Source organism: Typha latifolia, chromosome 1 (assembly GCF_019914945.1).
Source record: "Typha latifolia isolate L0001 chromosome 1, TyphaL0001v2, whole genome shotgun sequence".
NCBI lineage: Eukaryota > Viridiplantae > Streptophyta > Magnoliopsida > Poales > Typhaceae > Typha > Typha latifolia.
In genome coordinates, this window is record NC_133086.1 from 18,164,544 (window position 1) to 18,182,855 (window position 18,312).

The 18,312-nt window shown below is 38.6% G+C and overlaps 2 protein-coding genes across 8 annotated transcripts; both read left to right on the top strand.

The window, feature by feature from the left end:
* Nucleotides 1–796: 796 nt before the first annotated feature.
* LOC140792074 (probable E3 ubiquitin-protein ligase HIP1) lies at nt 797–11,504 on the top strand. Of its 7 annotated transcripts, none has more exons than XM_073142901.1 (6): nt 797–1,139; nt 5,237–7,124; nt 8,650–8,709; nt 10,787–10,885; nt 10,965–11,108; nt 11,190–11,504. In XM_073142901.1, exons 2-6 carry the CDS (start codon nt 5,346–5,348, stop codon nt 11,319–11,321), a joined length of 2,214 nt encoding a protein of 737 aa, XP_072999002.1. In that variant the 5' UTR covers nt 797–1,139; nt 5,237–5,345; the 3' UTR covers nt 11,322–11,504. The 7 variants fall into 7 exon arrangements, with proteins under 7 accessions (XP_072999002.1, XP_072999029.1, XP_072999018.1 ...); XM_073142928.1 differs by having other exon boundaries at nt 10,808–10,885; XM_073142917.1 differs by having other exon boundaries at nt 8,659–8,709.
* A 4,500-nt stretch (nt 11,505–16,004) lies between these two features.
* On the top strand, nt 16,005–17,434 carry LOC140791419 (caffeoyl-CoA O-methyltransferase). The gene is made up of 5 exons (XM_073141986.1): nt 16,005–16,283; nt 16,389–16,468; nt 16,558–16,702; nt 16,780–16,911; nt 16,986–17,434. The coding sequence occupies exons 1-5, from the start codon at nt 16,122–16,124 to the stop codon at nt 17,277–17,279; spliced, it is 813 nt and encodes a 270-aa protein (XP_072998087.1). The 5' UTR covers nt 16,005–16,121; the 3' UTR covers nt 17,280–17,434.
* Nucleotides 17,435–18,312: the final 878 nt, after the last annotated feature.

The window sequence follows — 18,312 nt, forward strand, 5'->3', positions numbered from 1 at the left end:
CTTATTCGCCTCTTTATTCTCCCCTCCTATCCCTATTCCTAGTCTTCTCTTATTCCTCCTCCTACTCCTCCTCCTCCTCCTCATCTCTCTCTCTCTACCATAATGCTATACCGACAGCTACGAAGGAAAGGGATATATAAATGGGGCTAAATTTAGCCGTCCCCTTGGGCAAAGCAAAAGAGAGGCAGCTGTCAAAATCGAGTCACAGTTTTTGATGGGGCACGAAACTAAACAAAAGGAGGAGAGAAAAGAGAAGAAGAGGGCGTACTAAAATCGCAAACAAATAATTATAATAATATTAAAAAAAAAAGTAATAAAGACCATTCAACCAGAGCCCAACTGGTGATAAGGGTTCTTCTATACATTACACGGTTGGCAGAGTTAGGTCTCAAATTGGTCCTCCATATTTGCAAACATACATGGATTATTTATTACAATGACCATTAACTCACCCACTCTCCTAATGTTACTTTCACCTCAAGCTTATCCACCAAATTGACTTGTTATCATAGTTTGACATGTTTTATTGTGATAACAGATGGGACGGAAGGTAATTAAGGGATGCCCGTATATTCCCACGAGCTATTGATCGGCTACTTGGGTATTAACAGCCGTGAACCCGTGGGAGTGTGGGCCCTCGGGGCTTTGGCCAATTGGAATAGGTGGAATGGGTGTTGGCTGTTCGATACGGGAGAGCTGGGGGTGATGGGGTGCTCGTAAGTGTGAAAGTTAAGCGAATCCAACCGCAACTTAGTTAGCGAATAATTAGTTAAAAGGAGAAGCCTTGGTTTTATTAGGGGGAAAGGGGGAAAATTCCCCAAAAATTCCTTTATTTCTCTAATATTTCTGTCTTCCTCCTTGCATTGTATTGAGCTCCTCTTGTCTTTGCTTTCTGTCTTTCTCTCTCCTCTGTCTTTCTCTCTCTTCTTCACATTTCCTCCATCCATTTCTCCTACCCTCTTTGCCGTTCTGGCCATCGGTTGCTTGGTTCTGAGGGGGTTTGAGCTATAGTTCCATCTTATATTCTATTTATTCATAAATTTCTGGAGATCGAGAGAAGGAGAAGAAGCAATCGGGGAAAGGACGGGAAAGATTTCTCCTTTCCGCCTTAGGATCGGTTAAATTTGCATCAGTTTCAGGTAAGCTCTTTGGATCTTATTTCCGATTCATTTTTGTGATGAAAGTACGGTTTTTTTTTCTTAATAGCTCGTATCGGTTATACATGTCGTTCTATTGATGGATTTGGATTATTTTCATGGAGCTATTTGGGTTGTTCCTGGTTCTCTCAAGGAAATGAATTCTGAGTATTCGCTGGATGTTTGGGTTGTTCATCTTTGTGGACAAGGATTAGATCGTTTTCTTTTTGGTGGATTTGGTGCTTCGATTAGATTTTTCCTGTTAGATTTGGTGGGGTTTTCTTTCTTAGCTGTTTTTCTAGGATTTTATTTGTTTTGGTTTCTAAAGACTGGACATTTGACTTGGAGAGCTCTCACGAGACTTAGAATTAGCTTTCTTCCGGAGATTAATTGTTTTACTTACATAAACATCCTCTACTCTGGCTTAGATAATCGTTATATTCTCCTTTTGAATTATGTAGTTATGATGATAAAATTGATTTGTACTTCTGGAGGATCCATAAGTACTTTATGATTTTCTTTTCGTTGTTTCCAACATCGGGTTATTGACATGCACAGTTTCTGCTTTGCCGAAATAAATGGACAGGAAAAAAAGAGAAACGAAGTGGGATATCCTAGTACAGTAATCAACATAAATGTAGAATTTCATGGAAAATAGTTCAGAGATGATCTAGATTAACCTATTCAATTGATAAGAACATATTTTGCTGCAGTAAGGTGAATTTTGGGATGAAAACTTTATTGATAGAACTGTTGTCTACTAGCAGTGAAATGTGCTAATGTAGGATAGGCATCATGTTTGGTGGTCCATGTTACAATCAACACAAAGTAGAATTCTATCAGAAGTAGTTTGCCTCTAGAATGAGAAACAAATTATACTGCTAAACATGATGTGCATTTGCTCAAGATTTTATATACCCTGATGTGGAAGTAGAACTTGCATAATTAGTTTGATTTTAGTCATGCATTTGAGTGGTTGCTTTGAGCACTTGCATGAAAAATAGCTGGTTTTAAGTGTCATGCAGAGTCCCTTTTTTTTTTCCCTTTTTGGAGATTCTCTAGTATATTATCTAATAAAAGATTCATTTTGTGATCCTTATATTATAGTTATTACTTTATAAATCTATAGAACCAACCATTTCTACTTTTAGGTTAATACTTATAAAAAGTAGTTGGTTGCATTGTACCTAAGATGCTTTTTTATGTTTATTTTGCATTCCTCCATTATCTTCCCATTGCTGTGATCGCCTTCCAAATTTATGTGGACTAGATATTTAGTATTTTTGTTAAGATTTTCGAATTTGCCTTCTATCTGAAAACTATATTACGTCTAAGATACCCTAATTGTCCCATGGTTAGGTAACTTAGGAATCTTGACCAATGAGACTGCCAGACATGACTTACTAGGCGTCTAGGCCAATCCAGTTGCTCAACTCGTCTTTGTTAGAGATGTTCTTTTTTCTCCACCTTTTTCAATTCTATCTACTCCAAGCAAGTGTTCTTTGTGTCATGCTGAGAAACCGTGAAAAGAAGTACAGTACCACCCGAAAGAGAGAATTTATATTCCCTCTCTCTTCTTATTCATCTTACTATGCCAATGTGGAAAGAATGCCTGATTTGAAAAGAAGATTCAAGTATGCTATATTTCTTAATATCAACATTTTCCATAATTCAGTTATGAACATCATTTAATGATGGAGGTTCTCAAGATGATCTCAGGACAAATTTTGCTTGGTGGAAACCATTAATACAATTAATGGGTGAAATAGATTTTACCTTGTTATGATAAACAAGATTGCGTGCTCATTTAATTTGTAAATAACTAAATATTATAGCTTTTAATTATATACTTCACCTAGCCTACTATCTAATTGTTTTATTTGTGATAACCTTTGTGTAGTTAATTAGACCTATATGCTACTGTATTTGTTTTGAATATATTGACATTTCACTGCTCTTCTATCTTTGCATATATATATATATATATATATATATCAATTTGTTCTAACATTGATACATCAATTTGAAACTACCATACTGCATTTTGATAATCTTAAAGAATATATTTCTATGTTTGTAATGTGATGATTAGAGTCATGGTTCGATGTATCTACTGATATCGATGTGTATCAGCCGATACCTATCTGTATCGGCATTATTGATCAGTAACAAGAGCAGAGACCATGTTTTCCTTTGGTTTTGTCCTAGTGGAGCACTTTGAGTTCAATTGAAACTCCACAGTTCTGAATTTTTCAACTGAAAAAGTGCAGTCTTTCACTGCAAAGTAGCAGTACCATGGACAGTATATCTTCTTTCATTATACTTCTCAAATAACCAGGAGAAATGTTGCTGCAAAATTCCAGAATCAATATACTTTATTGGTTTCTCTCTTTTTCTTCTTCGTACCATTTCTTCTGTGTAAGTGTGTTTCTTGTGGTACTTTCAGAAAAATTAAATTTCTTACACTCTAGTCTCTAAATAGTGATGATTAATACTACTTATTTCAGAATCCTTTCTTGATTATGGAATCTTGTATAGGGTTGTAAACATGCCAAGCTTGATCAAGCTAAAGCTTAGCTTGGCTTAACTTGTCCAGGTTGAATTTATTAAAAAGAGTAAACTGTTCTCATTCTAAGAATACTGCCTTCGCCGATGTGGGATTAAACAGTTCATCTACTAAGTAAAAGTTGCTCAGAAATGAAAATGGGAAATTAAAAATTCAAACAGCCCACACAGTAGAAAAGGGTCCTTACTGACTGTACTAGCAGTTTGTGCTTGTTATCAGTGCAAAATACTTGTACATTCCTATGATCTCCTTCAATACCCCTAATTTTGTATCCGTCATAGTTAGTGCCTTTTTCAAGTCTATACATGGCTATAGAATTGTAGATGTGTGTATGGTGGTGCACATCTTCTGTGGTCCATGGAATATGGATCAGGATTTCTATTGAAATCCACAAGTCATGATATTTCTGATTCAAGTCCTTTTTGGCCTGTTCCCTTCTCTTGCTTATACATGTGTCTATACTTGGAAGCCGTAAGCCTGTGAATTCACTTGCCTTTTGGCGTGGTTTTCTCACTGTTTTCCTTCTTTCACAGAGATACCCTTCAAAGATTTCAACAGCAAAGTATTAGTGGTTTAATTTCACAAGATAAAAGAGGTTAGTCTGGGTAAGTTGGATTATATGTGGACCAGTAAGCTATTTAAAAATCAGAAAGAATGCCACCGTTCGACCTTGCAGCTGCAATGTTCTTTTCCCCTATTTTCTTGAGAGATGGCTTCCAGTTCCAGCCATAGTAGAGTACTAAGTAATGTCGTTCTTTCTTCATCATAAAAGGTTGTGGTCTTTTCTTCCAGAAAATCTTGGCATTCTCTAGATGAATGAGCAAATAGCAATTAAAATAAAAGGAATACCATGAAGCAGGCCTGACTGCTAGATGTCCCCTGATTGTAATGATTGCAGGACTGTTGATCTATATGATGGTAACTGGTATCTAAAAACATGAGTAATGAAAAGTTTGAGATTTCATGAGTGTAGTATGTTTGGAGTTATTGCATGAAAGTATTGTCATACATGAACTGTTTGGATATTGCACTGTCTAATTTCTCAGTGGGATGCTGCCTGACAAGAAAGTAAGACACTGCTTTACGCACAGTTACTACATTCACATGCTATCACTTATATTTATGATAACATCTTGTATGAGAATTTTATTTCATAGAGAGTAGAAAATTCTAAATTCAATTGAACAAACTGTACAGTTTTGGTAGTTCCTGACATTTGTTTGTTATTATCATGGCATAGATCCTGTTAGTGTTGTGTCTGTATGATGCTGTCTTGTTCACTGCAATCCTCCATGTTTGTCTTACATGTAGTAATTCAAGTTGCTTTTTCCCTTATTTATATAATTACTACACATTGAAATTTACATCAGGAACCAAATTAACATGTTTACACCGGTATCTCTAAGAAATTTGAAACTTTGTTATTCTTTTTATGTTTATCATGCGCCTCTGTGTTGAATCACATTATTCATAAATCTCTACATGCATGACGTGAATATTGTGTGCTTGGATGACAATATTTTCTTCCTCTCAGGTACTGGCTGTTTGATTTCAATAAATTGTTGAATGGTTGCATATAAGATATTATATTGAAAAACTTATTTGCAGCTGCTTGCTGAAAACTCAAGAGAACAGTTTGTAGAATGCAAGGGCAAGGGAGTTCTGTTGAATCCTTACCTGAAACATTTGAATTTGAACATGGATCTAGTTCGAGCACCTCTGGCATGGATCAGCAAGTGTACTGGAATAACATGCTTCTTAGTTCAGTAGAGTCACATAGTCTACCGGACTACTTAGTGTCACCTGGTGATCCAAATATGCCATATATAAATATGGCTAATCAAGATGGTCCGCATTTGAATATCTGGAGATCGCCTGGAGCTAGTTCTAGTGAGCACACATCAAACCATGGGGCCCGCAATGAAACTAAATTGGAGCATGTTTGGGCACCTGCTCCATCAGCTAATATGGGAGGTGGTCTAAGGATAGAAGGCAGGCATTTTGAAACAGCAAGTACGCTTTCACTTGGAAACGTGAACATTAATCTTAATACCAGTCAGTCTGATGATGTACTTTCATTTCCACAGAGTTCCAATTTGAATGATGTACCTCAAAATCCAGAACAAAATGGTGGCCATATTGGTGTCAACAGTGAGGTTTCAGAACTAAGGTTATGCCCTCATCCTTATAATTCAGTCTTATTAGATTCAGGTCATGATCCATCGTCAATTGGTCCATTAAATCATTGCGGCAGTTCTTCCGGCGGTTTGGGGTTTATGGCAGACGATATTGATGGTAGACCAGGCAATCCATTGGATGGTCGTCGCTTAGCATGCAAGAGGAAAAATACTGAAGGTGTTCAAGGACAGTCTTCAGCAAGTGGAAGTGCAAGTTTTTATCACCAAAATGATAATAATTTACATAATTCTGCTTCTTCAAGCTATAGTCATACTACCGATCCAAACATTATCCCATCAAATTACATATCCTTTGCGAATTCTACTGAAGAACAGCTGCCAGGATTTGGAACTATAATGCGAAGAGCGCCATCTGACAGGTATGAGCCCACGAGTGTAGCTGGAAATGCAGGAAGCTCACAAAGAAGTTTCCGCATAAGAACCAACTCCGCTCAGCAACATGAAGTCCCACCACCTAATTTATGGTCCTCAGAAAATGCTGTTAGGCATTTTAATATATGGACCCCAAATCAGCCATCTTCCAATCCTAATTCATTTAATCAGATGCCGGATCCTAGACCACCAATTACCAGTTCAGGTTCTCTAAGTCAGCCTCATGTACCAGTGGTTCCTGGTTTCCCACAAACTTTGCATCATCTCCCATGGACTGGAGCTTGCACTTCGAGAGTTGTCAACTCACCAAATTCTGCCAGTCTAGAAGGGAGGATCCTCAGTACACGAGAGGAACCAAGTGGACGAAATGTAACATTAAACAATTTTTCAGATTTAACTTCTCCTAATGATATGAGGCATCTGGGGCAAGAGCCGACAAATTGGAGTTTGGCTGGTCGAGGTACAACCGTTGGAGGAAATGTTTCTTCTGCACCACGAGCTGGCACCAGTTCAATGGTTAGTCCGCCACTAGGCCCTACTTGGCTCCCTCATCAGAACATGGCTACACGATATCCTCGGAGCTTATCAGAGGTTGTTCATCGGTCGTTATTTTCACTACCAGGCACTGAATCTGGAAGTCAGAGTACCAATATTCCTATGCAACATTCTGGACACTCTGTTGGCGCGCCAGAGATAGGTCATCAATCTAGAACTGGAATACGTGGCCGTCAGCCACCACGTTTAAGGTCAGCATTTTTATTGGACCGACAAGGTGATGGCATTTTGGATGTTCCCTTGACAATGAGGACTACGGCAGCTGCCAGGGAAGGAAGAAGTAGAATGATATCAGAGGTATGTTTTCTGGAAGATTATTTTAATATGCTGAGTGCCAAACTACTTACTGTGGTTTATTTGTGGAAGTAGAATTGCTTTTAATTGGAGTTATTGTTTTTCTCTTCCCTGTTTGTCATCAATAAAACTACCTTCATGGAATATAGTTTTCTCAAATTTTTTGTGGTCAACTACCATACTAGGGGTAGGAATCAGTATCTTTGTAGATTGATATGTGTGATCTGGATGGTAATTTCCAAATTATGTTTCCATATTATATCCGAGCTTCAGTAATGGCTAGCTCCACCAACTATCACAATGTATAGATGAGATCGCGAGAGCTAGATCTTTTGTTTAGTATCAATCAATACAAATATAGAATACGTACATGGTCCTAATGAGTAATGACCAAAATAAGGACTCTTAGAACTCGAAGTAAACTAAGCCTCTATAAGGCACCCAAATCTTAATTGACACACTGCAAGTGTTCAATTGAACATATTGAACCTAAGTTTATTAGTCTAAACTTGTGCACATCACAGTATGTTGCTGACATAGTTTAGGTCATTTTTATTGTTGTGTTTTGAATTTGATCTTTCTTATTTGGGTCAAGGGTTATATAAATGTTTCCTGGTAATGATTTAAGAAACCGTTTTCTTGACATTAGGTTTCACCACAAATCAAGAAGAATGACTAATGAAAAGAGAAAATTAACTTCAATACAATTCGGTATCGGTGGTCCTGAGAGACATATGCACCTCTAATGACATACTTGAATTATATGGGTTAGGACAATTGCTGGAAGCATTGACTATTTGATGGCCTCTTGATAATATTATGAATTGAGAAGGTTCCACCAGAAGAAAGACAGAAAGACAGAAAGACAGAGAGACATTAATCACTAGACCCATGTGTGATTTGAGAAATCAAAGAAAGACAGAGAGACATTAATTAACTTGTTGGTAGCTGCCTAAGTTTATGATATGTGAGTTGTTGAGTTAATAAAGTCTGAAGTGCTGAAATCAAAAGCCATATAAAAGAAAGTAAGAAACCTTGAGATTCCATTACATTATTATTCTCTGGGAAGTGTTTTGTTGACAGCTACTGGTGGAGAGAAATTTGAGCAGCCTACAAGAACTTTTGAAGTTGCCTATATATCGACTCTTCTAAAATGCCTTCTTCAGTGGTGTTAATCTTCTTAATATTTCAACACACCCTGCTGTCCCCTGCTGTCACTCAACAGAAATCTTGATTATTTAATACTAGCTTTACGGCATTAAGTCCATCCTTCCCTGAGGTGTCATAAATTTAATTTCTTATTCTATTACTAGTTTTCCAAAAGAAATTCTGTTGTCAACTTAAATTCATATCTGCTCACCATGCAATATTTTATCTTTATATATGGCATTTCTTTAACTACTAGATATTCTTCTTAATTTATGTTATGTGGTATTTTATTTTTTATTTCTCACTGTCCAAAATGCCATTGAGATAGAATACACACTTCTTGCATCTTTGTGTTTGATATAGTGCTTACTTGTATTAGTTCTACCAGATTCGGAATGCACTGGAGTCCATGCGAAGGGGTGATAACTTACGATTTGAGGTTAGTCCTCGAACTCTGTTTCTTAATCCAGGTGCTACTTCTATTTGCCTGTCTTCTTTAACATATATTAGCCAACAGGATCACTATATAAATTTGTTGATTACTTGATTATCCCTGTCATTGCACAGAATTGGTTATAATTATTTTCTCCTATCAAGGTGGGGCCATAGACCACCCTTGTGGCCACATGGCTCTGCCCATGATTGGCACCATGTCTTGTGAAGGTTTATTTAGATAGATCTCTGGAGAAGGTTTATTATGCATCCAAATATCATCAAAACTTGCAATGTTCAGGTTAAATAAAATGCTTGTTAATACCACAAGACATTTAGAAAATGTAGGTTTTTACATATGAAATAAGATCTTGAGACTGAAACTGACCTAATTATTTGCTTAACTAGCTGAGATTCTAAATTCTAAATCAATTTTCTGACTTCGGTTTGTAACTTCAAACCAACTTAACATGTCAATTATTAAGATTTTGGGAACATCTGACATGAAGACAAGTTGCTGCCTCTAGACCAAGTATGAACAAATTCAAAGGTAAGAAACAAACAAGCTACATAGCCAAAGCTATTCTTGATTGTTAGAAAAGATGATGCTACCTTGGATAGTTGTGCCGTTCAACATGGTCGGTGCGAGTTTATACGTATCATGCCAGAAAATTATCAACACCAATACTAGGGAAGTATCTCAATACTCCCTCATGACTATCTATGTCAATGCATGCTACTAGGAATAGAGTATATTTTACTTTTAATGGACATAATTTGGGATCTCTTTCATTCCTTTTGATATATTTTTTTGTATTTTGGTATTTGATCTATATAAATTATATTTCAAATTTTAGAAATTAAAGAAAAATTTCAGTTTTCCCCAAATTATTTGCCCTAACTTATAGAATCTGAGAAAAGTTGGAAAAATCATTAGATTAGAATCTAATTGCAGATTACACTAATATCTATTATTGAAGGACTTTAATTTAGCCTCTAAAACCTATTTTAAGACTAGAAAGTTCTAAAGATTAATTTTTTAGCATGTCAAGACTATTTAGTATACCAATGACACACTTGTTCAACATAGCACATGCTAGCAATACGTACTGTGCTGAGCGGCATTGGGCCTGTTTGCAAGGAATGAAAGTAATATGTTGCTTTTGTAGATTGCGATCAAGTTAGTATCATTGATTTACTTACCTAAAGCTAGTCATGGTTTGGATGTGAATTCATAGTTTCACAGAGGCTACAATATATAGATAAGATACCCCGAGGAAAGAGGTTCAGTTACGAACCTTGGGGCAGGTGTGGCAGCAGTTGCACCGCTACATAGAGGTTTGCTACCATATCTTGGTCCTTTTCATGTCTCAAGTCCCACTTTTCTAAGAAACCATTAAAACCAGGGTTAGAGAGCCGTAGTCAATTTGCTCATATCTTGTTGAAAGAGAGGACCTTTTTTTTCAGTCTAGCTGCAAAGTGTTTTATCATCTTCCAGTTCTTTGTGATATGGTGGACTCCATCATCACATCATGAAGACTCTATGGAAAAAAAGAACACTGACTTATTTAGTAAGTGATAGATGATTCTTCACCTCAATGTCACTTCCGAAGTTAAAAATAAGAGAGGGCAAGAAAAGTCTTTGTTTACAACCATAAGAGCTTTATTTAGATGGGACTAATCACTAGTTTCTCCAACATCATGGAATGTGTGCTATCATTTTAGAGACTTCCTTTAGTGCCTTGAATTAAATTGAAACCTTTTATGTGAGAACTTCAGAATATTGTGAATAAACTATTGCTCTAATAATTGCCATGAAAAAGTGAACTGTTGACCAATATACACACCATTTATCTCCAATCTCATGAATTAATTAATAGTTTCCTACTTTTCTTATGGGAACTTTCTAAGGTTTACTAATGTGTGTCGGACTCCACTTTTACCTCTTGTTTGGCTTCTTTGGGTATGCCAGCTCCAATTATAAGCTGTGAAATGTGAATAATTTATTGGTGTGCTTGAATCATATGAGAAGCCATCACTTTTGATTTTGTGAAGTTTGATGTGCACTGGTTGTAACTGGCCAGGATGTCTTTATTCTTGACCAGTCTATGTTTTATGGAGGCGTGGACTTGCACGACAGACACAGAGACATGCGGCTTGATGTAGACAATATGTCTTATGAGGTTAGTGCTTTTTATGATAAACTAACTCTCTCTCTTAAGAATAAAAGGTATTTAAGCTGACTATTGCTTTTTATCCCAGGAACTGCTGGCGTTAGAAGAACGAATAGGAAATGTTAACACCGGATTGGGTGAGGAAATTATTGCAAAGCACCTAAAGCAGCGGAAACATTCATCTGGAATTGTGGAAGCATGTGTGGAAGATGAACCATGCTGTATTTGTCAGGTAGTGTTCTACTTTAATTTGGATTCCTTCAGATTTCTACATCCAGCATTGGTATAGTGAATTGTTCATTGCTTTCCACAGGAAGAGTATGCTGATGGAGAAGACCTTGGGATTTTGGATTGCGGGCATGACTTCCACACTGCTTGCATCAAACAATGGCTAATGCACAAAAACTTGTGTCCGATTTGTAAAAATACTGCTCTTGTCACATAAGTGACAGAGTGTGACACATTTCGTTTTTATCCCCGATTGGATAGAAGAGAGCTTCGAGTGATCTATTCTCTTCTTTGGATCATCAGGTCTATCATACTGGTAGATAATGCTATTATTTACATTGTATTTGCAAATTTTGCCATCTTCTGATAATTGGTATCCATTGGCTGCAATTTCCTTCCATTGTATAATTAATCCACCTCACAATTGTGTATTTACTATCCTTATCTGTTGATAATTATTTTAACATAATCCTGTTTATGCAACACCTTTTTCAGTCTGACAATACTTCAGCACTAAGTCCACGGATATGGTGAGATAGTAGAAATCTATGAAATGGATCGTTCCAAAGGTTGATCAGAAACCTTCCTACTATCTCCTCTTCTTACAGAGGTGATGTTCCTATTGGAAAAAAAAAAGACTCATGTCTCTCTCAGGCGATGTGGTGGCGATCTTGGAATGAGCAGGCTTCTCGCTTGGAAAAGATGCAGGCCAAGGCGCATGGTGGAGCTCTTGGTTTTGCTCAAGCCACTGCTCGGGAGAGGTTTCATGCTCAAAATGCTCCACGACAACCCAGTCGCACTGGGGCGAAGAATACACAATCTACATTTCATCTCTCCGTGGAGGTCGAGAGATCCATTTCCAGGCTCTCTCATTCTACAGTGGTGGTCTTAACCAACAAGCTTATAACCGTGAGTGGCATTGAGATAGCCCTCGCTCTTTACATCAAGGCATGGACTTCCTATGGCAAACCATCCTTAGGTGTCGATTCCCAACGGTAGGGTGAAACTTCTTCAATTCTTGGTTGGTGGACTAGAGAGCTACTAAGGTATCACTTTCTTATTGTGTACTGAGAACTCTCTTTAACCTCCCTATTGATTGTTAAGAGCGAGTAGTCCGTCCCTGAGATCTTGGACTCAAACTGCTGTTGAAGGAACGAAATGATCCAATTTAGGGCCATGAACTCCTATGAGGTTATCTCGCATCTTTGTGGATATCCAGGTCACTAGCTGGATCCATGTTCCATTCCCTGACATTTAATCCTTCTTCGAACGTTGACCAGGATTAGTCCCGATGGTAAGGGGGTGCTTAGGGACTTTGCGGAGAAGAAATCTGATTATGAATTTAGACCTATAAGGACAGCCTTAATCACCCTTGCAATCCGCAAGCTTCCTCCCCTTCTCAATCAGGCTATGATAGACCGCCCTCACTGCTGTTCACCTCCAATGTGGGTACACACTCAATAACAGTGAGTTCTAGAGGGGAGTCCTCAAGACTAATGACAGATCTAAATGTGGTATCTCCTATCAGGTTGGAAACGGTGCTTAGATCAATATCTGGACAGATACGTGGATTTCCCATGTCTCCTTTCATTCTCTCTCCCCTGACCTTCTAATACTAGTATGACTATCACAGAAGGGCTAAGAAGGGTGACTTCCTCGGATCTCTCTGCTTTGTTCCTAGAGGCCAGAAGATCTGATGTCTTAAGTCTCTCACAAGTTGTTAGAGATTAGAAACTTAATTTCCATCAGTTTCCCAGATTAGACCTTCTAGAGGTTTACTGCCAGTGGTGCCTTCTCAGCTTCCTTTTTACCACCTCCTGAGCTTCTCTGAGATGAAAATTTGGTTGTTATAATAGAATTTGACGTTCCTGACTTCCGTCCTAAGGTCAAAAAAAAAAACTTTCTTTTTATTAGTTTGCTCCAACAAACTCATACCAGAGCGAACCTAGCTAAGAAGGGATATTCTGGACCTTTATATTGTGCTCTCTGTGGATGTGGATATCGCAGAGCGCATTTTCTTTAATTGCTATTACTCCTTAGCAGATCCTCAACAACTTCTACTCCAAGCTAGGAATTGCTGCAGTCCAATTTGAGGGTTGATGCTTTTTCACCCTTGATTCATCATAAGCCATTGGAGATGCTTCATGGAATATCTATAGAGAGAGTGCAATAACATAATTGTTAATTTCGAAGCTTTCACTCTATCAAGCTTCCAACTCTAGCGATGAGTAGACATGATCAAATGGCCCAGCCCGCCCATGCTCGGCCCGACCCGGCCCGGTTTGGACCAGGCTAAGCCCGGCCCGGCCCGAGCCCGAACTACCCATGGGCGGCACGGGCCAGCCCTTTGCCCGCCCGACCCGGCCCGAAAGCCCGCCCGTTTAGCCCGCAACTAAGCCCGCCCGTCTGCTACAGTGCTTTGCCCGTTGCTACAGTAATTTACCATTGCTACAGTAAAAAATATTTTAGTATTATACCATTTTGCATTATTTTAAGCAGACTTTTAAAAAATTTTAATTTTTTTTAATTTTTTTTAAATAGAGGAATATAAATATTTTAAAAAAAATAAACTAATAGTTAAAAAAATTCTAAAAATAGCTGAAATATGGGTTGGGCCGAGTGATTGGTGGGTTGGGCTGGCCCGGCCCGATCTCTCACGGGCCAACGGGCGGTAACGGGCTAGACTATTCTAGCCCGGCCCGAACCCGGCCCGGCCCGAGTGATTAATGGGTCGGGCCGTGAACAAAGACGTAAGCCCGCTTGGCCCGAAAAGCCCGGCCCGAACCCGGCCCGACCCGCCCGGTTATCATGTCTAGCGATGAGGCAGTGGACCGGCAAATCTCTCCCATTATTCAGGAGTGACACAGGCTGATTAAAGAAATATTATCCATCAAGGCGCTCTATAAGGAAAAATAACTTAATAGACTACAACATTGCCGATCTAGCTATTCAGAACAAATATTGTAAGGATTATATTTTCATAATTGTTTCTCGATTGCACTCAGCTTAAATTTTAGCTTTACTATATAGTATATGCTTGTACTTCTATGGCAGAAAAATGACAAAAGGCCGAAATTAAGTAGCACTTTAATTGCGTTGGAGAGATGGTCTAGTTTTGCAACAAAAGGGTCAGTGGTGCCACCAACTCCTCACCAATCCCTCCCACTAGTGGCTGCTACGACTTCACACTAAACCCCTTAGCCTTCGCTGCTTCGTCAAAAGTCACTGGATCAGTCGCTGCCTAACAAATGTCTGTCAGTAATACTAGAACATCAATGTTGGACCAATGAGACAGCTCCTGTGGCTTGAAAACCTTGCCATTTCAAACTTGGATACCTTTTACCAGTCAATTAGAGGATTCCCAATCCAACTCGTGGTATCATCACTTCTCTTCTCTTGTTTAATCTTTAAAAGGACTTGCATATGGAGAACAACATTCTCACACCTAATAAGACTTTAAAGGGTTGATCCCCCTAAAGTGATCATTGTTTTCTTTAACCTATTTAATCCAAAATTAACCCAGTTTAAGTTAAACGGTTCCAGTTGTGTTAACCTACTTACGATATGAATAATCTATGTAAATCTGAATAAGCAGTGTAACTCATTTGACTCATCCAAAGTATAATTTGTTTAATAAACATGTTATGTTTATGTTAGTTTAAACTTAACCACATTTAATAAGACCAGCATAAAAGATAGATCCTTACTAAGTATCCCAGAAAAAAAGAAAAAGAACAACTGAATGCGATTCATTGTAGGTGTGCATAGCCTCCCCATCTTATGGTAACCCATTAAGTAATTTTCTTATCATATTTGGGATGTTAATTGTCAACTACTAAAATGTGATTCACCTACTCTTGGAATAACCTGGCACACCTCCATTGACTGATTCAATTGGTAGCGTTGACATATATAAAATGGAAGGTTGTCTCTAGTAGCTTGGCGTGTACCAAGTAGCACGTCTAAGTGGATGCAAATCTATTATTATTATTATTATTATTATTATTATTATTATTATTATTATTATTATTATCATTATCATTTAAGAACCCAATTTCTAGATATAAATTATACAAAAAGACACTTAGGTTCACCACAAAATTATAATTACTATATTAAATCATCTAATCTAAGCTTTAAGTTATATTTATAATCAAACTAAATGATATTAAGACATCACTCCAAGCTACTATGTTATCAAGCAATCAATTACACCGAGTTAAGCCACAAGCTATCAAACTATAAAACAATATTTTTACAATAATTATTTTGAATTAGATCAATATTATAACCTCCTTGATTGTACGAGAATTATCTATAACTTTACTAAAGTTGGTTGATAATTCTCTATTATCTCGCTATTTAAGATATAGTCTCGATAATTGTATACAAGTCAACCGCTTCAATACCTGCCTCAAAAATTGATAAATTTACAACTAAGCATGCACATAAATGCAGTAGTATATGTATGGAAAATGACAAAAAAAAATGATAAATCCTACGTCATCTCATTATTACGAAGGCACATTTAGTTGCAAAATGTTATGTAAATATAAATTTTGGCATGTATCAGTAACTTGAGCGTCAGGTGTATGCCGACCACTGAAGCTATAAGATAATAAGAGTACTTTTATTAAATCATGTCTCTAACTAATTACAAGACTAGTAAGAGATTATTGAGGATTTGAGGTGCAGAGAGAGGGGAGGTGGAGTTGGTGATCAGAACGTGGTCCCTATTTGATAAAACTAATAAGTGATTTAATAATAAAGAGAAGGCAAAAATAAAGTAAACCAAAGTGAGGTAGGTGAAGAGGGGGGGAGGTGCGGTTGGGTTTCCAAATGGCGGGACCCACTTCAATATCCAAGCCAAATGGAAGCTTCACCAACCGTTTATTACCTCACCTACCGCCAATCTCTGCAGTCCACCTTATTCGCTTTCCCTTTCTAATTCCTACTACGGTAAGAAAGAGGAAGACCAAACCTAGCAGCCATTATATATATTCAAAGGGCGTCGGAGATGAGAGGAGCAAGAGGCAAGCAGCAAGCAGCAAGCAGCATAGCATTTGCAAATCCAGATCTCGTAATGGCCAGCAACAAGAGCGAATCCCAGAATGGCGAGCAAGCCAGGCACCAGGAGGTGGGACACAAGAGTCTTCTCCAAAGCGATGCTCTCTACCAAGTAGTACTCCTCTCTTGATTCGTTTTTTTTCTTTTTCTTTGTTTCCTTCTTGATTACGAGCTACTAGTAAGTAGTCCAGATCTTGAACTCTTCTCTCTTCAACAGTACATACTGGAGACGAGCGTGTACCCACGGGAGCACGAGTGCATGAAGGAGCTCCGGGATATCACCGCCAAGCACCCATGGTAGATCTCAACTCCCCTTTTTGTGCGATTAATTTCTACTTTTGTATGCTGGAAATATGAAGGGGGGAATGTGTTGGCATCTGGATCAGGAACATCATGACGACCTCGGCCGACGAGGGGCAGTTTCTGAGCCTGCTGCTGAAGCTGATCAACGCCAAGAAGACGATCGAGATCGGCGTCTACACCGGCTACTCCCTCCTCGCCACCGCTCTGGCTTTGCCCGAGGACGGCCACGTAATTTTTCTCCACCGATTCAGATCTATAAATATATACATATCTTGCATTTAGATCTAATTCGAATGGTGTTACAGATCCTTGCGATGGACATCAACCGTGAGAACTACGAGCTTGGGCTGCCCGTGATCCAAAAGGCCGGCGTAGCCCACAAGATCGACTTCCGCGAAGGCCCTGCTCTCCCCGTGCTCGATCAATTGCTAGAAGATGTAAGATAAAAAATCTCTTTCATCTATTGAAATTGGTATTTGATTAGTGATCTGATTTGGGGATTTCCTCTCAGGAGACGAACCACGGCTCGTACGATTTCGTGTTCGTGGACGCGGACAAGGACAACTACCTCAACTACCACAAGAGGATCCTCGAGCTGGTGAAGGTGGGCGGCGTGATCGGCTACGACAACACGCTGTGGAACGGCTCGGTGGTGGCGCCGCCGGACGCGCCGCTGCGCAAGTACGTGCGATACTACCGGGACTTCGTGATAGAGCTCAACAAGGCGCTCGCCGCCGACCCGCGCATCGAGATATGCCAGCTCCCGGTCGGTGATGGGATCACCATCTGCCGTCGGATCAGCTGATCGATCCCATCTCACATAGATATTTCTGTGATTTTATATCTCGTTTTCTAATAATCGATGATGTATTTTCCCCCTCTTGTTGATTATATGAGCAAATGTGTGGCTGTGACATTGATACCAAGTAATATTAAATGATTAATGCGGTGCTACTGTTATAGTTGTTTATTGTCAAATGATGAGGGTTCCTTCTCTTCCCTTTCTGGCGGAGTTGGGAGTTGGCAGTGGGTGGGTGATGACCGGACTCCAACCAAATCCGAGAGGATTGAGGTCACTTACCGAATCCTATCACTTGTCTCTCCAAACGAACAGTTTGAACTAGTCTATCTCGGTTTACGTGAGGGCATGCTAATTATTCTATGAATACTACTCCAAACTATAGTTTTTTAATATCTCACACTTGACTAAGCCTTGGCTACTATAAATTTCTACCGCTTACTTGTTGGCCAACGCTAGACAAAACTAACACGCTACATGGATGGAGATGGAATTAACGGATTCGGATCTAGGTCTAATTTGATGAACCAGGTCAGAATCAAGTGATCAAAGATTTAGATCCAAATCTAACTAACCCATTTGCTTTTATTGTCAATTACGAGGAAACAAATCCAGCCACACAACACAATAATTAAGGGCTTTTAAGATCTTATGGACAAAATGTACTTAGAAGTCTTAACATGTTTCTAGTTGGTGAATTAATTATCACTACGTAGGGGTGTCAAAAATTGACTCATCCAATAATTCGACACCATAATGGGGTTTGAGTTTAATTTAATTAGATTTAGGTCATAAATGAGTCAACTTACCTAACCTATTTAATAATCGGGTCGTGTTCGGATTTATATTATTGACCCATTTAATATGTTTAAGTATGCAGATCAGGTCAATCCACAAACTCGTTATATATATATAACACTAAACCTACCCTCATTCACTCATGCATGCCTCGCCACTCTTCACTCCTCTCCAACCGTCTCATCAAAATGAGAAATTTTTTTTGCTCGTCTCTGTTTGCCACTTACCGCCTGTTGCAGTG

Bases quoted from the DNA above. Each gene is read 5' to 3' on its own strand.
- LOC140792074 (XM_073142901.1), top strand. From the start codon at position 5,346: ATGCAAGGGCAAGGGAGTTCTGTTGAATCCTTACCTGAAACATTTGAA. The intron at 7,125-8,649 runs GTATGTTTTCTG...TACTTGTATTAG, and splicing joins GAAGTAGAATGATATCAGAG to TTCTACCAGATTCGGAATGC. The intron at 11,109-11,189 runs GTAGTGTTCTAC...TGCTTTCCACAG, and splicing joins AACCATGCTGTATTTGTCAG to GAAGAGTATGCTGATGGAGA.
- LOC140791419 (XM_073141986.1), top strand. From the start codon at position 16,122: ATGAGAGGAGCAAGAGGCAAGCAGCAAGCAGCAAGCAGCATAGCATTT. The intron at 16,284-16,388 runs GTAGTACTCCTC...TCTCTTCAACAG, and splicing joins AAAGCGATGCTCTCTACCAA to TACATACTGGAGACGAGCGT. The intron at 16,912-16,985 runs GTAAGATAAAAA...ATTTCCTCTCAG, and splicing joins TCGATCAATTGCTAGAAGAT to GAGACGAACCACGGCTCGTA.